The 18,382-nt window shown below is 46.3% G+C and overlaps 1 protein-coding gene across 1 annotated transcript in view; it reads right to left on the bottom strand.

The window, feature by feature from the left end:
* LOC147378883 (collagen alpha-4(VI) chain-like) overlaps window positions 1-18,382 on the bottom strand; it is a 150,107-nt gene that overhangs the window by 745 nt on the left and 130,980 nt on the right. Inside the window, 2 exon segments of the mRNA XM_086401555.1 lie at window positions 1,073-1,756; window positions 3,123-3,213. Coding sequence (XP_086257681.1) covers window positions 1,073-1,756; window positions 3,123-3,213 — 775 coding nt within the window.

Below are 18,382 nucleotides of genomic sequence, written 5' to 3'. Positions count from 1 at the left end.
GCCTTTATTCCCTCAGTGACAGCGGAGCTTTATGTGACGGGATGTCATACCCACTTATAAACTGAGAAGCTGATGTCCCCCAGCAAAGAGGGCAGGAGGGCCTCCCACGCCACAGGGAGGCACCCACACGTGAGTTGTGTGGGACTATGCACGGTTGGACAAAGCCCAAGACAAACTCCTGCAAATGTGACCAGGATAATACCCACCCTCCAGTCCTAACCATCTCCATCATCATGCTAGGATACAGATTTGGTGCCAGTTACCCATAAATCTCATTCAACTTGTTCTGACTGGAAGTGACAGGACACAGGGAAGAATTCTGGCCAAGCTGCGTGGTCACAGCACTTTTCACCGATGCTCCAACCTGAGATGGGAGGTTCCAGGTTTCTGTCCTGTCTCCCTCATTTCCTAGGAAGTCCCTGAAAACTCGCTACTCAAAGTACGGTCCCTGCACCAGCAGCATCAGCCAGGGGCTTATTTAAAATGTGCACTGTCCATTTTTGCTGCACAGAGAAATACACAACATTATAAACTGACTATACTTCAATGAAATCTTTTGTAAAAATGCAGACTCTCGGGCCCCGGCTCAGACGCACTGAATCAAAATCCAAAGTGTAACTAGATCCCCAGGAAAAGCATGTACATGTTAAAATCTGAGAAGCACTGTTCTATAGCAGTGGACTCTGGATCACTGGACACAGCAATAACAGTAACTATTCTTTATGCACGTACAGCAGTGTTGCTTCCACGCACATATTTGAACATAGGCTTCACAAATAGAGAAGAGATTTTTATCCTCATTCTGGTAAATGACAAAATCAAAAGATTTGGTGGAAACCTGAGGCCTCCCAACCACCAGACAAGAAGCCAACACTAAGCTTGGCAGCGTGTCAGGGCAACGTAGCTTAGGGTTTTCAGGAAGTGGGGTGCTCCCTGGGGTCTGCCCTAGAGGTGGAGACCACGGGGCAGCCTACAGCCCAGCAAGGGCGATGGTGCCACGGGCACCCACCCACCCACATGCCAGGCTCTGTGCTTGCCTCTTCCCACCCGCCAGGCATCCCTGTCCACTCACTTTTTAAGAGGTTCAGGAAGGCCCGCGTGAAGCCCAGGGCATAAGCCACCTCTGCCTCTGAGACCCCTTCCAGGCGTAGCAGGTGCTGCTCCGAGGGGGAGCTGGCCACGTGGACCAGCTCTGCCAGCTCGCGGGTCCCCACGCCCGGGCCCAAGGCCAGCACAAACAGAGTGACGCCCTTGCACTTGGCCTCCAGGGACAGAGTCCTTAATTTCTCCCGGTCCCAGCTGCTGGTCTCGCTGGCCACGATGGCAAAGAGGACCTGCGCCCTCTGGAGCAGCGGGGCGGCCAGGAGCACCTTCTCCAGCGTCCACTCCAGGGCATGGCCCAGGGCCGGCGCTCCCCGCAGGGGGTGGCCCGAGGCCTCGCGGATGCTTCTCTGCATCTGTGCCCGGTGGCCATACGCGGTCAGGTGGAAGCCCTCGAGCACGGGGGACCTCCCCTCTCCAGGCCAGAAGCCAGGGGTCGTGTGTGTCACTAGGGCCACGCGGGCTCCACGGGGAGACGTGCTCGGCTGCCTCGCCACCTCCAGCTCGTCGAGCACGGCGTCCACCAAGGTCAAGGCTACACGGTAGAGGTCGGCGCCCACGCCGCGGGAGCCGTCCACCAGGAAGGCGATGTCCGCATCCACTTGCAGAGGCCCGGGCCTGCCCCGCCCGCACTCCGGGGCCGGGAGGCACTGATCTGCGGAGGAGAAGCGGGGTTACCATGAATCCCTTTCCTTTCCAGGCACACACGCTTCCAGGCACTCAGTAGGGAGAGCCACTGCTGAAGGCTGTCTGCCTGGGGATGACTTCAGCCAGAAGATGGGCACTGTAAATAAACACGCCTGTTTTTCAGAAGAAGAGTTGAGAGTATATCTGATTCCACAGTTAATCTTTCTAACCACAAGGCCACATGGCTTCCTAATCCCTAGGTTCAGAGCCCCTCTACTTGGTACAGTCAAGCCCGCCTCCTACTGGGTGTGTGACCCGGGGCAGATTACTCAGATTCCTCATCTGTCTGATGGAGATAGAATGCGAAACTGAGAGTGAAGTTGCTCAGTCCTGTCCAACTCTGCGACCCCATGGACTGTAGCCTACCAGACTCCTCCGTCCATGGAATTTTCCAGGCAAAAGTAGTAGAGTGGGTTGCCATTTCCTTCTCCACTGATGGAGATAATGATACTCATAATAATAAACCTCTCTTATGAAGCTGTTTGTGCGGTTTTTAACTTTAAAGTGAGTTAATATAGTGCTCAGAACAACGCCAGTGTAGTCAGAGCTCAGGTTCCATAAACCCCAGCTGGGCTTTCACTTGTGCAGGAGGGGGTAGAGGCCCAGAGGGACCACAGCGTCAAACAAAATAATGAACGGGAAAGAAGTTCCTCAGCTGTAACATGCCCTACGAACAGCAGTTCCTTTATCTGACCAGGTTTTCAGAGCCACACCTCTCACGGCAGCTTTAGGACTTAGGGTGGATCCAGGAGAGGGAGCTGCAGAATTCCCTTTTGCTTTCCTGTCCAGGACTCGGGCTGGCCCCAAGGGAAGGTGATGTGCAGGACAGCTCTTCACATGTGGGTGTGCGTGGGTTTCAGCAACACTGCTTCTTCTGTGCCCAGGCTGGTGTGAGGTGTGGAAGCTGAGGTCTTTCCGAGACCCTGCTGGCGGCCAATGGCAGTTCTAGGCCGAGAACTCAGTGCTCTTGACCTGAGCTCAGTGGTCCGCCCGTCACACTAATGGTCAAATGAGGAAGGGACATGAACCCAGGCATATCCAGAAGCCTTGGCAGGACAGGTAAGGAGGCGGAGGGGCCAGGATGAGAAGCCAGGGAGGGGGAGGGACCAGATGGCGGGGCACTAGCTGATACTTGCTCTCCAAAGGGGGCAGGCACCGCGCATCTCTGGCTGACTGTGGCCACAAAGGAATGCCGTGTCTGAGACTCTCTGGCCTGTTCTGACTTCCCAAGAAAAACTGATACACATCTGCAGAGCACAGCTGGCCTGTGGCCACCAGCTAATTCACCCTGCTCTGAAGACATCAATCCGACCAGCAGCGCTGTCCAGGCTTACCACAGCAGAGGGTGCAGCGGGCCATGCGTTCCACACGCTGCTGGCTCTCCGTCTCCCAGACATACAGATGAAATCTGTTGCTTCCATTCATCTAGTGCCAACACATACACAAATTATCATTAGCGGTGCTAAATCTCAGGCCACATTTTTCATGCACCTTCCAATTCAGATGAGAAAATCACTAATATGATATTTTTAAAGAACATGTGTAACTCTCTATGTCTATATAATCTGGCATTTATAGTCCAGCTATTTACAGTCACATAGTTCTCTAGTCCTAAGCTGGAGGTTGGACTATACCATCGGTGTGGGTATATGAGGTGTGGCCACATGTATAAAACTCAACCAACGTCAGGTCTATTGGAGTGAGGGTAAGGGAGTTAAGGCTTCAGTCATTTATAAATTCTGTAAATCTCTAGGGATTGTCCATGGTGTGTGATGCAGTGTGGTGGGAGTTATTAATCATGAACATGCAGACCCTTCAAGGACATGGTCACAGATCTAGGTCATAAGCCACAAGGATGGAAGGAGGCAGAGATCATCAGAGAGGCCAGAGCTGGTAAGAGGGAGGGGGAATCGGGGAAGGTTTTGTAGGGATGGAAAATCCATTTATTTCCTTCACAGACCCTTTCCTATTATGATTAATTTAATAACTGATATCAGGTTTAAAAGACAAATTATATTAACAGTAATGAATCCAGCAAGGTCCGTGTGATAACTGGCTAGATAATCAACATACTTATTCTCTCTTCTTCTGAAAACCAGACTACATTTCCATCCTTCCCTGCAGTCACTTGGACCATATGACCAAGGTCTAGCCAACAGCATGGAGGTGGAGGCAGTGAATGCCATTCCCAGGGTATGCACGAGCTCCACCTCCTCCTTTGCCAGCCAGCTGTGGAGGATTCAGAAAAGGCCTTGAGGCCCTAGGACATGATGGAGTCACCGATAGAAGGAGCCTGGGTCCTGAATGCAGCAAAGTACCCTTCCTTTCACCCACACCCCCAAGGAACCCGCACCACTGGTGACAGATGGAGAAATAACACTTTCTCGCGTTGAGCCCCTGAGACTGGGGCAGGCATGCTCTGACTAATGCAGGCTCTTTGCAGGGTTTCCCCCTTGTAATGATTAGGAACACTTTCGTATTATTTCTCTCAGGAATTGAGGTGTGGTTTGCAAAGAGCTGGATATCCAAGCTTAGTCATGGCCATGTGGTTTTCCACCCTGTCAAAGCGTGTAGGACAGGGACTTCCCTGGTTGAGAATTTGCCTTCCAGGGCAGGGGACACAGGTTCAACCCCTGGTTAGGAAAGATCCCACAGGCCCATGTGGAGCAGCTAGGCCCGTGTACCACAGCTACTGAGCCTGTGCTCCAGAAGAGAAGACCTCACGCTGCAAGTAAGGCCTAGAACAGCCAAATAAATACAAAAAAATAAATTACTTTTTTAAAGCATGTAGGACAGTACTCCCTGGGAGTCAGCCCTGCCCCTTGCATCCCTTTGGCTGGGACCAGGCAGACCTGGCCCTTTCTCAGGTGGCAAGGTGCTCAGCAAACAAAGATGTCATGCCTGTCCTCAGGGAGTGAGACAGGCAGGGTTTACTTTGGAAAAGAACATTCTGGAACGCACACTCCTTACAGAGCATTCACTCTTTCTGTTAGGACTGCTGTGTATCCCCAGCATGATCCTTCACACTGAGCTTCCCTGAAGGAAAAACGCTTGTGGGGAAAGAAATATTGAGAGTGGAACTTTTGTTTATGCTAATATAAAACAAAACAAACACGAGAACATTCCTAAGTCTCCCATGCTAAAAGCTGTCTACTGCTGCTAAGTCACTTCAGTCGTGTCTGACTCTGTGTGACCCCATAGACGTCAGCCCACCAGGCTCCCCGGTCCCTGAGATTCTCCAGGCAAGAACACTGGAGTGGGTTGCCATTTCCTTCTCCAATGCATGAAAGTGAAAAGTGAAAGCGAAGTCGCTCAGTCGTGTCCGACTCTTAGCAACCCCATGGACTTCAGCCCACCAGGCTCCTCCGCCCATGGGATTTTCCAGGCAAGAGTACTGGAGTGGGGTGCCATTGCCTTCTCTAAAATGAGGCTTTTTCCTGACTTAGACATTCGAGTCAACCAAGACTGATGAAAGGGCTGCTAGGAAAAGACATAACAAACCGCCTGGAGGTACAGAAATGACAGAGCCACACCTTCAAAGAGTGGAAGGACCGGCAAACAATGCTCAAGAAGGAAAGACACCCCATAACACGTTTTAGTAACACAGGAACTGGAGATGCGTTTCAAAGCGGATGAATAAAGGGAACCTGATGAAGATAATAACATCTGGCACTTTTGGGAGAATCAGTAGGACCCTTAACTGGCAAAGAAGCATTATGGTGTGAAGGAACAGCAGGCACAGATGCCCAGAGATAAGCAGTGGCTATTCATGATTCTTCTCAACACCCTCCGCCCCCAGGGAGAAGACACATTCCAACGGACAGCACATTTGAAACCCTGCAACACCCAGCCAGATGGAGGGAAGCTGAGACGAGCAGTGAGTGCAGAGTTGCCAACACCCAACATTCAGATCCATTCCACATGGTCATCAGATCTGAGTATGGACCAAACTAAAGTAGATGTAGTAAATTACCAAGCGCTAGAGACAACAGTGTCGGCGTGAATGTGGCACATTAACAGCTTTACTGGAAATCACATGAGGCCGTCCGGAAGGCTTCTGAAACCAGGATCCACAGCAGCGTCCCAGGAGATATGAGAAGACTGGGGGAGCACTGGGAACATGGACTTTCCTCCAGGAGTTGTGGGGAAAGGCTAACCTGGTGAATATTACGCTTAAATCGTGGGAAACGTGGTTGAAGTGTCTTATAAAATGCAAAATTGATGAGACTTTTAGAGGTAGTATGAAAGACTTCAAATAAATTCAAGCATACCCTCAAGTCTGTATTAATATAAAGGAAAGGTTCACAGGAAAGGTTCTAGGCAGCACCAATGGAACCAGGTGTCAGGAGCTCAGGTCCTAGTCCTTGGTTGGCCAGGATTGGCTGGGTGACCTCGGACAAGCCTTTGGCCTATTTCCTCAACAACAGAATTTGGGGTAGGAGTCAATGCTGCTGAGGTTTCTTCCTGTCTCAACACAGCCTGGTCCTTCATAAGTGTCCCTGGTATCTGCCTTGTTCGGAACACGGTGTTAACTTTCTTCTCAGAGCAGCTCAACTCTTCCAACTGCTGTTCTGCCAGCTGGAGAACAACCAAATTCAACTGAATTGGAATCACTACAAAATGTTTATCTTTTTTTTTTTTTTTTTTTTTTAGCTCTGAGGAAGAATACTTTGATGATAACGCTTAAAATTTTTTACTATTCTTACAAAGATCAAATTGTGGGAACAAGTACACAAAGACACAGCAGAGGTCTAAGGGGAATACTGGTTCACTTTAGACTTATCTGCATCTAGCTGCTGTTCATTAACATCTCATTACTTTGACCTTGGGCTTGCCAGCACTGTCACTGATAAGGTAGACAAGATGATTCTGAAGAAGGCTCAAGCAGAGAGATCGTGTGGGAGGGAACTGCAGCATGAAAAGAGGAGCCCAACTCCATGATCCCCACTGCAGACGCCCATCAGCACCAGAGAAGGAAACCTCACCAACAGGGCACCTGAAAGACAAGCCACGTGATGTGCTGACAGCTCGGAGCTGAGCTGCAGCTTGAATCAGCGCCTCTCATGACTCCATCAACCAGCTTCCCCTCTGAGTGTCCAGTTGTGCTCTGATGAGACTGAAGTGCAGCAAAGTGAAGTTGCTCAGTCATGTCTGACTCTTTGCGATCTCATGGACTGTAGCACTCCAGGCCTCCTCAGTCCATGGAATTTTCCAGGCGAGAGTACTGGAGTGGGTTGCCATTTCCTTCTCTAGGGGACCTTAGCTGGGTACTAAAGACAAGTAAACTCCGGGAGTTGGTGATGGACAGGGAGGCCTGGCGTGCTGCAGTCCATGGGGTCACAGAGTCGGACACGACTGAGCGACTGAACTGAACTGAAAGACAGAGTGCATGGAGGAGGGGTGGGAAAGGATAAAGCACAGGGATTTGCATAAACATTCTCTTTTTTTTTAAATAGAAGGATCCAGACAACCTTCAAACCTCAGCGCCCAGCATTAAAGAACACTCTTATGGGCCCTGAGCTCAAGAAACCCACAGGGTTCAAATCAATACTTGACTGCTTTTGGGCTGAGTTCCCAGAGGCCACAGGACAGTGCTGTTTCCTGGGACTGAGCTGGAGGAGGCTCCTTGGCTCAGGCAGATGGGAGGAGAGGGGACGGGAGCAAGTGCTGAGAAGCAGGAGTCGCCAAGGGCTGAGGCACGGCTGACAGGACCCCAGGGAGGGAGAGTCAGAAACCATCTGGAGTCTCATTCCAGCTCCAGGCAGGAGGCATGGTCCTGCCAGGAGCGCCATGAAGCTGCTGGCTCTTCCTGGACTTCTCAGCAAACGCTGGGGGTGGACCATGGATTGGGGGTGTTGAGTGATAGAGAGGAACCAGGGAATCAGACCTCCCGAGTGTGGATTCAAGACTGCGTCGTTTAGAACAAGTCAGCTCAGCTCCGACTTTCCCTCACTTCCTCTGGGAAATGTTTTATCATAATTAACTTGCAAGATTAGTATGGGGATCAGCCCAAGACGCCTCAGACTTTACCACTCGTGGAAACCACGTGGAGATCTCATTAAGGATGCGGAGCCTGATGGACTGGGTCAGGAAAGGTTAAGATTTGGCTTTTCTCACAAACCTGGGTGAGACTGATGGGTTGCTGGTCCCGTGAACACACCCTGAGGAGTGAAGAGTGATGATGACAAAGCATGAAGAGCATATAGCGTGGTGGCTGGGCCCTCATAGGTGCTACCAACAAGTGGAAGCTTTCCAATTTCACAGGTGGTTGCCAGGCAAAGGCGCACTAGTAATGCCCTTGAGGAGACAGCAGTAACAGTGCCTGCATTTTGCGTACACAGAAAGTGTCAGTGGTCCCGGTAAACACTACCTCTCGTAGCTCTCACAGCACATCTGTGAGTTTATCCCCATTTCACATGTGACCAAATTGAAGCGCCAGTGACAAATCACGTGTCCAGATTACACAACGGGCAAAGCCAGAGTTTAAAGCTTCATTGCCTAATTCCTTTCCTTGGCTTCTGATCCTGGTGGTGCCTCTTGGGTGGCAACAATCTAATCAAAACCAGCAGCCCGACAAGGCCTCCACAGCAGGTCATCTGATGGCCTCTGAGTGTCTGTCTGGACAACCCAGCACATCCTTCAGAAAAAAAGGAAAAATAATGTCCTCCTGCAACTTTTCTAAATTCTAAATTATACCATTTTTAAATTATTCCCCCCAAATCCCTTTGGCCTTCCTGTTAATACTTTCATATTCTACAGCTAATGGCTTTTGTCTCCATGATAGCCAATTCTTAGGATTTTTTTTTTTTTAAGAGCAATATACAGAAAGAGAAATAGAGCCAGTTCATAAATCTTTCTCACAGTATTCTTGTATGTATGTGTGTGTGTATGTTAGTAGCTCAGTCGTGTCCGACTCTTTGGGACCCCATGGACTGTAGCCCACCAGGCTCCTTTCTCTGCGGGATTCTCCAGGCAAGAATACTGGAGTGGGTTGCCATTTCCTTCTCTTGTATAGGTAAAACTAATTAATACACAAGAGGAGCTGAGAACGTCTCAACTATCTTATTTTCCTATTTTTGGCTTTTGAATTAAAATCTCATTGTGAATGGGGATTCCAGACCCTGAGAAACTTATTTTCTTCTCTGTGCCTCAGTTTCATCATCTGAAAAAATATCAGTCATCTCTTTCAGTTGTTATAAGGATTATATGAATCTATACATGAGAAGATCTTTGAATAGCACCTGGATCAATAAATATGAGCTATTTTGAAAGCTATTGTTTCAAAGGAACAAATGCTAGGTTTTTTATAAAGAAAAATGAAATTTAAAATGAGGCACACAAGTTGCATTTTCCCTGTAATGCTCCATTTTTAGACTTTAAAAGAGGGTGCAAATTAAGTCTTATGTTTTGGGACACAAGACAATTGGACATTTCTTAATGGGATTCAGCACAAATAGCCCAAGTGTTACAATACTGCTTTAGTTAGACCTCAGGTTGATATAATGGATGGCTTAAGAAATCTTTCCAACATGGCCCACAACTTCCAAGCATGTTTAAACAGACTGAGAAATTAGGGCATCAGTTCACTTCAGTTCAGTCGCTCAGTTGTGTCCGACTCTTTTCGACCCCATGAATCGCAGCACACCAGGCCTCCCTGTCCATCACCAACTCCCGGAGTTCACTCAGACTCATGTCCATCGAGTCAGTGATGCCATCCAGCCATCTCATCCTCTGTGGTCCCCTTCTCCTCCTGCCCCCAATCCCTCCCAGCATCAGAGTCTTTTCCAATGAGTCAACTCTTCACATGAGGTGGCCAAAGTACTGGAGTTTCAGCTTTAGCATCATTCCTTCCAAAGAAATCCCAGGGCTGATCTCTTTCAGAATGGACTGGTTGGATCTCCTTGCAGTCCAAGGCACTCTCAAGAGTCTTCTCCAACACCACAGTTCAAAGGTATCAATTCTTCGGTGCTCAGCCTTCTTCACAGTCCAACTCTCACATCCACACATGACCACAGGAAAAACCATAGCCTTGACTAGACGAACCTTTGTTGGCAAAGTAATGTCTCTGCTTTTCAATATGCTCTCTAGGTTGGTCATAACTTTCCTTCCAAGGAGTAAGTGTCTTTTAATTTCATGGCTGCAGTCACCATCTGCAGTGATTTTGGAGCCCAGAAAAATAAAGTCTGACACTGTTTCCACTGTTTCCCCATCTATTTCCCATGAAGTGATGGGACCAGATGCCATGATCTTCGTTTTCTGAATGTTGAGCTTTAAGCCAACTTTTTCACTCTCCACTTTCACTTTCATCAAGAGGCTTTTGAGTTCCTCTTCACTTTCTGCCATAAGGGTGGTGTCATCTGCATATCTGAGGTTATTGATATTTCTCCCGGCAATCTTGATTCCAGCTTGTGTTTCTTCCAGTCCAGCGTTTCTCATGATGTACTCTGCATATAAGTTAAATAAGCAGAGTGACAATATACAGCCTTGACGTACTCCTTTTCCTATTTGGAACCAGTCTGTTGTTCCATGTCCAGTTCTCACTGTTGCTTCCTGACCTGCATATAAATTTCTCAAGAGGCAGATCAGGTGGTCTGGTATTCCCATTTCTTTCAGAATTTTCCACAGTCTATTGTGATCCACACAGTCAAAGGCTTTGGCATAGTCAATAAAGCAGAAATAAATGTTTTTCTGGAACTCTCTTGCTTTTTCCGTGATCCAGCGGATATTGGCAATTTGATCTCTGGTTCCTCTAGTTTATACAATTATTTTAAATTGAACAACCATCATTTTTTGAGAAGCTTTAGAATACTAAGTTATTCTAGAAAATAAAATAACATAGAGATGAAAGACAAAAAGCCCCACAGATCATCCAAGGGAGCCCTCGGGCAGATAATTCAGAAGGAAAATTACAGGATATTCTCACTCCCCTAACTCAATTCCGCACGGGATAAAGCACAGAGTAGGGAAGGTAATGGGATGCATTATGCCCGGTTGTGAAGAAATGAAGATTTTCTGAAAGGCTCTGAGGATGTGATAGTCGTTTTTATGGTTTATCTCCTTGCCAAAGTCACCAGAAACAAAGTCATTCGCTACATTTGAGCTAGCAAGTGCCGCTGAACATCCTTTCTAAATGTTAAATTTAGGGCACAGAGTGATCCCTCCACATCTTGGGACAAGAATATGTCTAAGGAATGAAGAGGAGAGTGGAGCAACAACAACAGCAAAGGGTAGAACTGAGATGCAAGCACCTTGCAGCTGGCAGGGAACGAAAAAGCTTTTGCAGGTGACGGAAACTGTCTACAGAGATAAAAGGCAGCCTACTGAATGGGAGGATGTATCTGCACACCGTATATCCAACAAGCATGGAAAGAATGCATACGACTCAGCACTGAAAAAACCACCTGACTACAAAGTGGGCAGAGGACCTGAATGTTTTTCCAAAGACATACAGACGGCCATGTGTGAAAAGACACGTTAAAAGATGCTCAACATCGCTAATCACCAGGGAAATCAAAACCGCAATAAAATATCATTTCATCCTGTCAGAATGGGTATCATAAAAGAAAGAACAAGCTCTGGTGAAGATGTGGAGAAAAGGGGAGCCTCATGCACTGTTGGTGAGATGTAAACGGTGCAGCTGCTGTGGAAACAGTACAGCGGTTCCTCAAAAACTAAAAATAGAACTACCATATCATCCAGCAACTTGGTATTCACCCAAAGAGAACAAAATACAGGTACAAAAATATATGCACACTTGTGTTCATGGCAGCATTATTTACAACAGCTATGAAATGAAAGCAACCCAAGTGTTCCTCAATAGATGAATGAATAAAAGAGATGTGTGTGTGTGTGTGTGTGCGTGCGCTTCCCCGGTGGCTCAGATGGTAAAGAATCTGCCTGCAATACAGGAGACCCAGGTTCAATCACTGGGTCAGGAAGATCCCCTGGGGAAGAGAATCGCTACCCACTCTAGTATTCTTGCCTGGAGAACTCCACAGACAGAAGAGCCTGGCAGGCAGGCTACAGTCCATGAGGCCACAAAGAGTTGGACATGACTGAGTGACTAACACTTTCATTTTCACACTTATGTATCTATCCATGGAAAGAGGGGACTATATATATATAGGCTTCCCAGGTGGCACACAGGTGAAGAGTCTGCCCGCCCACGCAGGAGGTGCAAGAAACACGGATTCAATTCCTGGGTTGGAAAGATTCCCTGGAGTAGGAAATGGCAACCCACTCCAGTATTCTTGACAGGGAAACATCACAGACAGAAGAACCTGGTGGGCTACGGTCCACGGTCTCACAAAAAGTAAGACACGATTGAGTGACTAACACATTGCGTGTGCACACACACACACACACACACAGATACACACAGATACACACAGATACACACATACACAGATACACATACACACACAGACACACACACACACAGATACACACACACAGATACACACACACACAGACAGATACACACACACACAGATACACACACACACAGATACACACACACAGAGATGTGTATACACAGACACAGAATAGAATATTAGTCATAAACAGAAGGAAATCTTGCCATATGTGACAACAACATGGATGGACCGTAATAGATGGTATTATGCTGCTGCTGCTGCTGCTGCTAAGTCACTTCAGTCGTGTCCAACTCCGTCTGACCCCATAGACTAAGTGGACTAAATCAGATGGAGAAACAAAATTACAACATGATTTCACTCATGTGTGGAATCTAACAAATGGACAAACATAACACAACAGAAATAGACTCGTAGATACAGAAAACAAACAGGTGGTTGCCAGAGAGCGTGTGTAGGGGGATGAGAGGAGTCAGTGAGAGGGGTTAAGATGTACAAACTTCCCATTACAAAATAAATGACTCACAGGTATGAAACGCAGAGTGTGGGGGAGACAGTCAATAACTACGCAATGTCTTTTACGGAGACATATCATGACTAGACTTACTGTGGTGATCATTCTGTAACGTATAAAAATATTGAATCACTATGTTGTACACACTTGAAGCCAATAAAATACTGTAAGTCAATTATACTGCAATAAAAATAATAGGGCGTAACTTGTGTCTTGGCAAAATTCTGCTAGCCTTGTCCCTGCTTCATTTTGTACTCCAAGGCCAAATTTGCCTGTTACTCCAGCTATCTCTTGACTTTCTACTTTTGCATTCTAATCCTCTATGATGAAAAGGACATATTTTTGGTGTTAGTTATAGAAGGTTTTGTAGATCTTCATAGAACTGGTCAACTGCAGCTTCTTTGGCATCAGTGCTTGGGGCATAGACTGGCGTTACTGTAATGTTGAATGGTTTACTCTGGAAATGAACCAGAATCATTCTGTCTTTTTGAGACTGAACCAAAGTGCTGCATTTTGGACTCTGTTGTTGACTATGGTGCTACTCCATTTATTCTAGGGGTTCTTGCCCACAGCAGCCGACACACCGTCATCTGAATCCCATTCGCCCATACTCTTCCATTTAAGTTCACTGGTTGCCACAATAACCCATCAACAGCACAAGAAGCATTTTAGTTCACTGATTGCTAAGATGCCGATGTTCACTCTTGCCATATCCTACCTGACCTTGTCCAGTTTACCCGGATTCACGGACCGAACATTCCAGGTTCCTATGAAGTGTTGTTCTTTAGAGCATCAGACTTAACTGTCACCACCAGACACCCCTACAACTGAGCGTCATTTGCTCTTTGGCCCAGCGGCTTCCTTTTTCCTGGAGCTATTAGTGATTGTCCTCCCTTCTTCCACAGTAGCATGTTGGGCACCTTTTGACCTGGGGAATTCTTCTTTCAGTGTCATATCTTTTCATCTTTGTGTACTGTTCATGGGGTTCTCGCAGCAAGAATACTGGAGTGATTTGCATTTCCCTCCCCCAGCAGATCACATTTTGTCAGAATTCTCCACTATGACCCATCCGTCTGGGGTGATCCTGAATGGCATCACTCATAGCTTCACTGAATTATGCAAGCCCCCTCACCACTTCAAGGCTGCGATACATGAAGGGGAGAACCACGCCAAAAACATGCTCTGGTCATAATAAATACCATTTTCCAACAACAACAAACCCTTTCCAACAATCCCTTTCCCACACCCTTTTCCAACACAAGAGATGACTCTACACATAGAAACTACCAGATGGTCAATACCAAAATCAGATTAATTATATTCTTTGCAGCCAAAAATGGAGAAACTCTATACAGTCAGCAAAAACAAGACTTGAAGCTGACTGTGGCTCATTTCATGAGCTCCTTATTGCAAAATTCAGGCTTAAATTGAAGAAAGTAGGGAAAACCACTAGGCCATTCATGTATTACCTAAATCAAATCCCTTATGATTATACAGTAGAGGTGATAAACAGATTAAACTGACTAGATCTGCTAGACAGAGTGCCTTAAGAACTATGGAAACAGGTTCCTAACATTGTCCAGGAGGTGGTGACCAAAACCACCCCAAGAAAAAGAAATGCAAGAAGGCAAAGTGGTTGTCTGAGGAAGCTTTACAAATACCTGAGAAAAGAAGAGACACAAAAAGCAAGGAAGAAAAGGAAAGATATACCAAACTGAATGCAGAGTTCCAGAGAATAGCAAGGAGAGATAAGAAGGCCTTGTTCAATGAACAGTGCAAAGAAATAGAGGAAAACAATAGAATAGAGATCTCTTCAAGAAACTTGGGAGATATCAAGGGTACATTTCATGCAAGGAAGGGCATGATAAAGGACAAAAACAGCAAAAACCTAACAGAGGCAGAAGAGATTAAGAAGAGGTGGCAAAAATACACAGAAGAACAAAACAAAAAAGGTCTGAATGACTGGGATAACCATGGTGGTATGGTCACTCACCTAGAGCCAGGCAAACTGGAGTGTAAAGTCAAGTGGGCCTTATGAAGCATTACTATGAACAAAGCTAGTAGAGGTGATGGAATCTCAGCTGATTTATTTAAAATCTGAAAGGATGATGTTGTTAAAGTGCTGCACTCAATATGTCAGCAAATTTAGAAAACTCAGCAGTGTCCACTGGACTGAAAAAGGTCAGTTTTCATTTCAATCTCAAAGAAGGGCAGTGCCAAAGAATGCTCAAACTATTGGACAATTGTACTCATTCCCCATGCTAGTAAGGTTATGTTAAAAATCCTTTAAGCTAAGCTTCAGCAATATGTATACTGAGAACTTCCAGATTCACAAGCTGGGTTTAGAAAAGACAAAGGAACCAGAGATCAAATTGCCAACATTTGTTGGATCATACAGAAAGCAAGGGAATTCCAGAAAAACATCGACTTCTGCTTCATAGACTAAGAGAAAGCCTTTGACTATGTGGATCACAACAAACTGAGGAAAATTCTTCAAGATATGGGAATACCAGACCACTTACTTATCTCTTGAGAAACCTATATGCAGGTCAAGAAGCAACACTTAGAACCTTACATGGAACAACTGACTGGTTCAAAATTGGGAAAAGAATTTGATAAGGCTGTAGATTATTTAACTTATATACAGAGCACATCATGGGAAATGCTGGGCCAGATGAATCACAAGCTGGAATCAAGATTTCTGGGAGAAATATTAACATCAGATATGCAGATGATACCACTCTTACAGCAGAAAGCAAAGAGGAACTAAAGAGCCTCCTGATGAGGGGAGTGAAAAAGCTGCCTTAAAACTCAACATTTAAAAAATCTAAGATCAAGGCATCTGGTCCCATCTCTTCATGGCAAATAGAAGGAGAAAACGGAAACAGTGACTGATTTCTTTTCATGGGCTCCAAAATCACTGCAGATGGTGACTGCAGCCATGAAACTAAAAGACACTTACTCCTTGGAAGGAAAGTTATGACCAACCTAGACAGCATATTAAAAAGCAAAGACATCACTTTGCTGACAAAGGTCCATACAGTCAAAGCTATTGTTTTTAGAGCAGTCATTATGAATGTGAGACTTAGACCATAAAGAAGGTTGAGCAACAAAGAATTGATGCTTTTGAATTGTGGTGCTGGAAAAGACTCTTGAGAGTCCTTTGGACTGCAAAGAGTCAGTCTGAAAGGAAATCAACCGCCAATGTTCATTGGAAGAACTGATGCTGAAGCTGAAGCTCCAATATTTTGACCATCTGATATGAAGAGCTAATTCATTGGAAAAGACCCTGATGCTGGGAAAGATTGAAGACAAAAGGAGAAGAGGTCGGCAGAGGATAAGATGGTTGGATGGCATCACTGAGTCAATGGACATCGGTTCAGTTCATTTGCTCAGTCGTGTCCGACTCTTTGCGACCCCATGAACTGCAGCACACCAGGCCTCCCTGTCTATCACCAACTCCCAGAGCCTACCCAAACTCATGTCCTTTGAGTTGGTGATGCCATCTAACCATCTCATCCTCTGTCGTCCCCTTCTCCTCCTGCCCTCAATCTTTTCCAGCATCAGGGTCTTTTCAAATGAGTTAGCTCTTCACGTCAGGTGGCCAAAGTATTGGAGTTTCAGCTTCAACATCAGTCCTTCCAATGAACACCCAGGACTGATATCCTATAGGATGGACTGGTTGGATCTCCTTGCAGTCCAGGGGACTCTCAAGAGTCTTCTCCAACACCACAGTTCAAAAGCATCAATTCTTCGGCACTCAGCTTTCTTCACAGTCCAACTCTCACATCCATACATGACTACTGGAAAAACCATAGGTTTGACTAGACAGACCTTTGTTGGCGAAGTAATGTCTCTGCTTTTTAATATGCTGTCTAGGTTAGTCATAACTTTCCTTCCAAGGAGCAAGCGTCTTTTCATTTCATGACTGCAATAACCATGTGCAGTAATTTTGGAGCCCCCAAAATAAAATCAGCCACTGTTTCCACTGTTTCCCCATCTATTTGCCATGCAATGATGGGACTGGATGCCATGATCTTAGTTTTCTGAATGTTGAGCTTTAAGTCAACTTTTTCACTCTCCTCTTTCACTTTCATCCAGAGTCTCTTTAGTTCCTCCTCACTTTCTAAGTGTTGAAGTTCCTCTTCACTTTCAATGGCCATGAACTTGAGCAAATTCTGGGAGACAGTGGAAGACAGGTAAGTGTTGGGGGCCAGAGTGAGGCACTCGGCCCGTGGCAAAGGTCATGAGGAAGGAGGCTCGACATATGCAAAGGTGGGATCGAGCCTCAGGTGTCCCCCTGGAAATCCTCGAGCATCTACCCCCATAACCAGAGCCTGCCTACTTTACTACTTTGTGCTCTCACCTACACCTCTGACTTTACGGGGGGCTGTCCCCCACCACCTCTTTCGGAGAAGGAGTTAACTTAGAGCTCCAGTTAATAAAAACTCCTGGGCATGACAAGAGTGTTTTAACCTACAAACTCCTCTGAAGGTTCTCTAGCCTGCCTGACAGGCTTGTCCGGCCACATGTGATTGCTCACAGCCTCCCAACCGTGAGAGGCACGAGATGCTTTAAACCTTCTAAAAACAGGTTCCTTAGAAAAGTTAGAAAACCATTAGTGTAAGTATAATGGGCTGATTAGAAATTGTATTGGTGAAGGGTTTTTCATTTGTTGAGCCAATGTTTGTTGCTAAGACTCCACATCCCCTGCCCTTATACACATTAATTAATATATAGAAGAAATAAATATTAACCTTTGATATAAATCACGTTAGACCTTAGGCTAAGTAAACTCTTTGCTTAACTAAAACCCACTATACCCTCACCCTATAGGAATGTAACTTTATTTGGGTGGCGTCTGTTTTAAGAATAATCACCCCTGGAGAAATAAGTGTCCTGGTTGACTGACCGCTGTCACAAGGAGAGGGTCATAAATTGTCAGCAGGCCCCCTGGCCAGAAGATGATGTAACACCCCTAAGACCTCTGTATACATTTGTATGAAGCACCTGACTTTGATAAAAGTCAGGACTGCTGACCCCGCGTGACTTTTGCATAACATCTCAGTGTATAAAAGTAGACCATGGAAAATAAAGAATTGGGATCAGTTTCTCGAAATACTGGTCTCCCCATGTTGCTCTCTCTCTCACTCTGGCTGACTCTCCATCTGGAGCACGGAACCCACCAAGCTCACTAATTTTGCCTGGGCTTCTAAGATCCGACCGGGGAGGCCTCAGTGTCTCCTCTCCTTCCAGAGAATGGAAGGATGCCTGCAGCCTACGTAAGTGGTGCAAGCTTCTTGTCTTGAAGTTTTATTGGTCTCCCGCATAAACCAAGCTACTCAGCCTCTTTTCTCCACTGAGTTTTCCTACTGAGCTATCCTCATTCTATTACTCTTTACATCTTTAATTAATATCTAATTGAAGCTATTGTATCCTGATCCTCGCCGATGCCGTCCCCGCTTCGAACTCCCTGTATCAGCCGGGGCTGGACCCCGGCAGGGAATCCTGGTGTGCTTCCATGGGGTAGCAAAGAGTTGGACACGACTTAGTGACTGAACGATAACAGCTTGTCTGACTCTGCCTTTACTAATCAATTCAAGGCAGTTACTGAGAGTTGCCACCATCCCCTACCCATTCCTGTCCAGACATCCTGGGAGGCAAGAGGGACTGAAAACTAAAGATATTTTGTCCATCCTTCTCAATA

This window comes from Bos grunniens, chromosome 1, assembly GCF_055505025.1.
Source record: "Bos grunniens cultivar Pamir isolate PY7600 chromosome 1, Bosgru_T2T1.0, whole genome shotgun sequence".
Classification (NCBI taxonomy): Eukaryota; Metazoa; Chordata; class Mammalia; order Artiodactyla; family Bovidae; genus Bos; species Bos grunniens.
The sequence above is the reverse complement of the archived record's forward strand: the minus strand, read 5'-3'. Positions and strand labels throughout refer to the sequence as shown.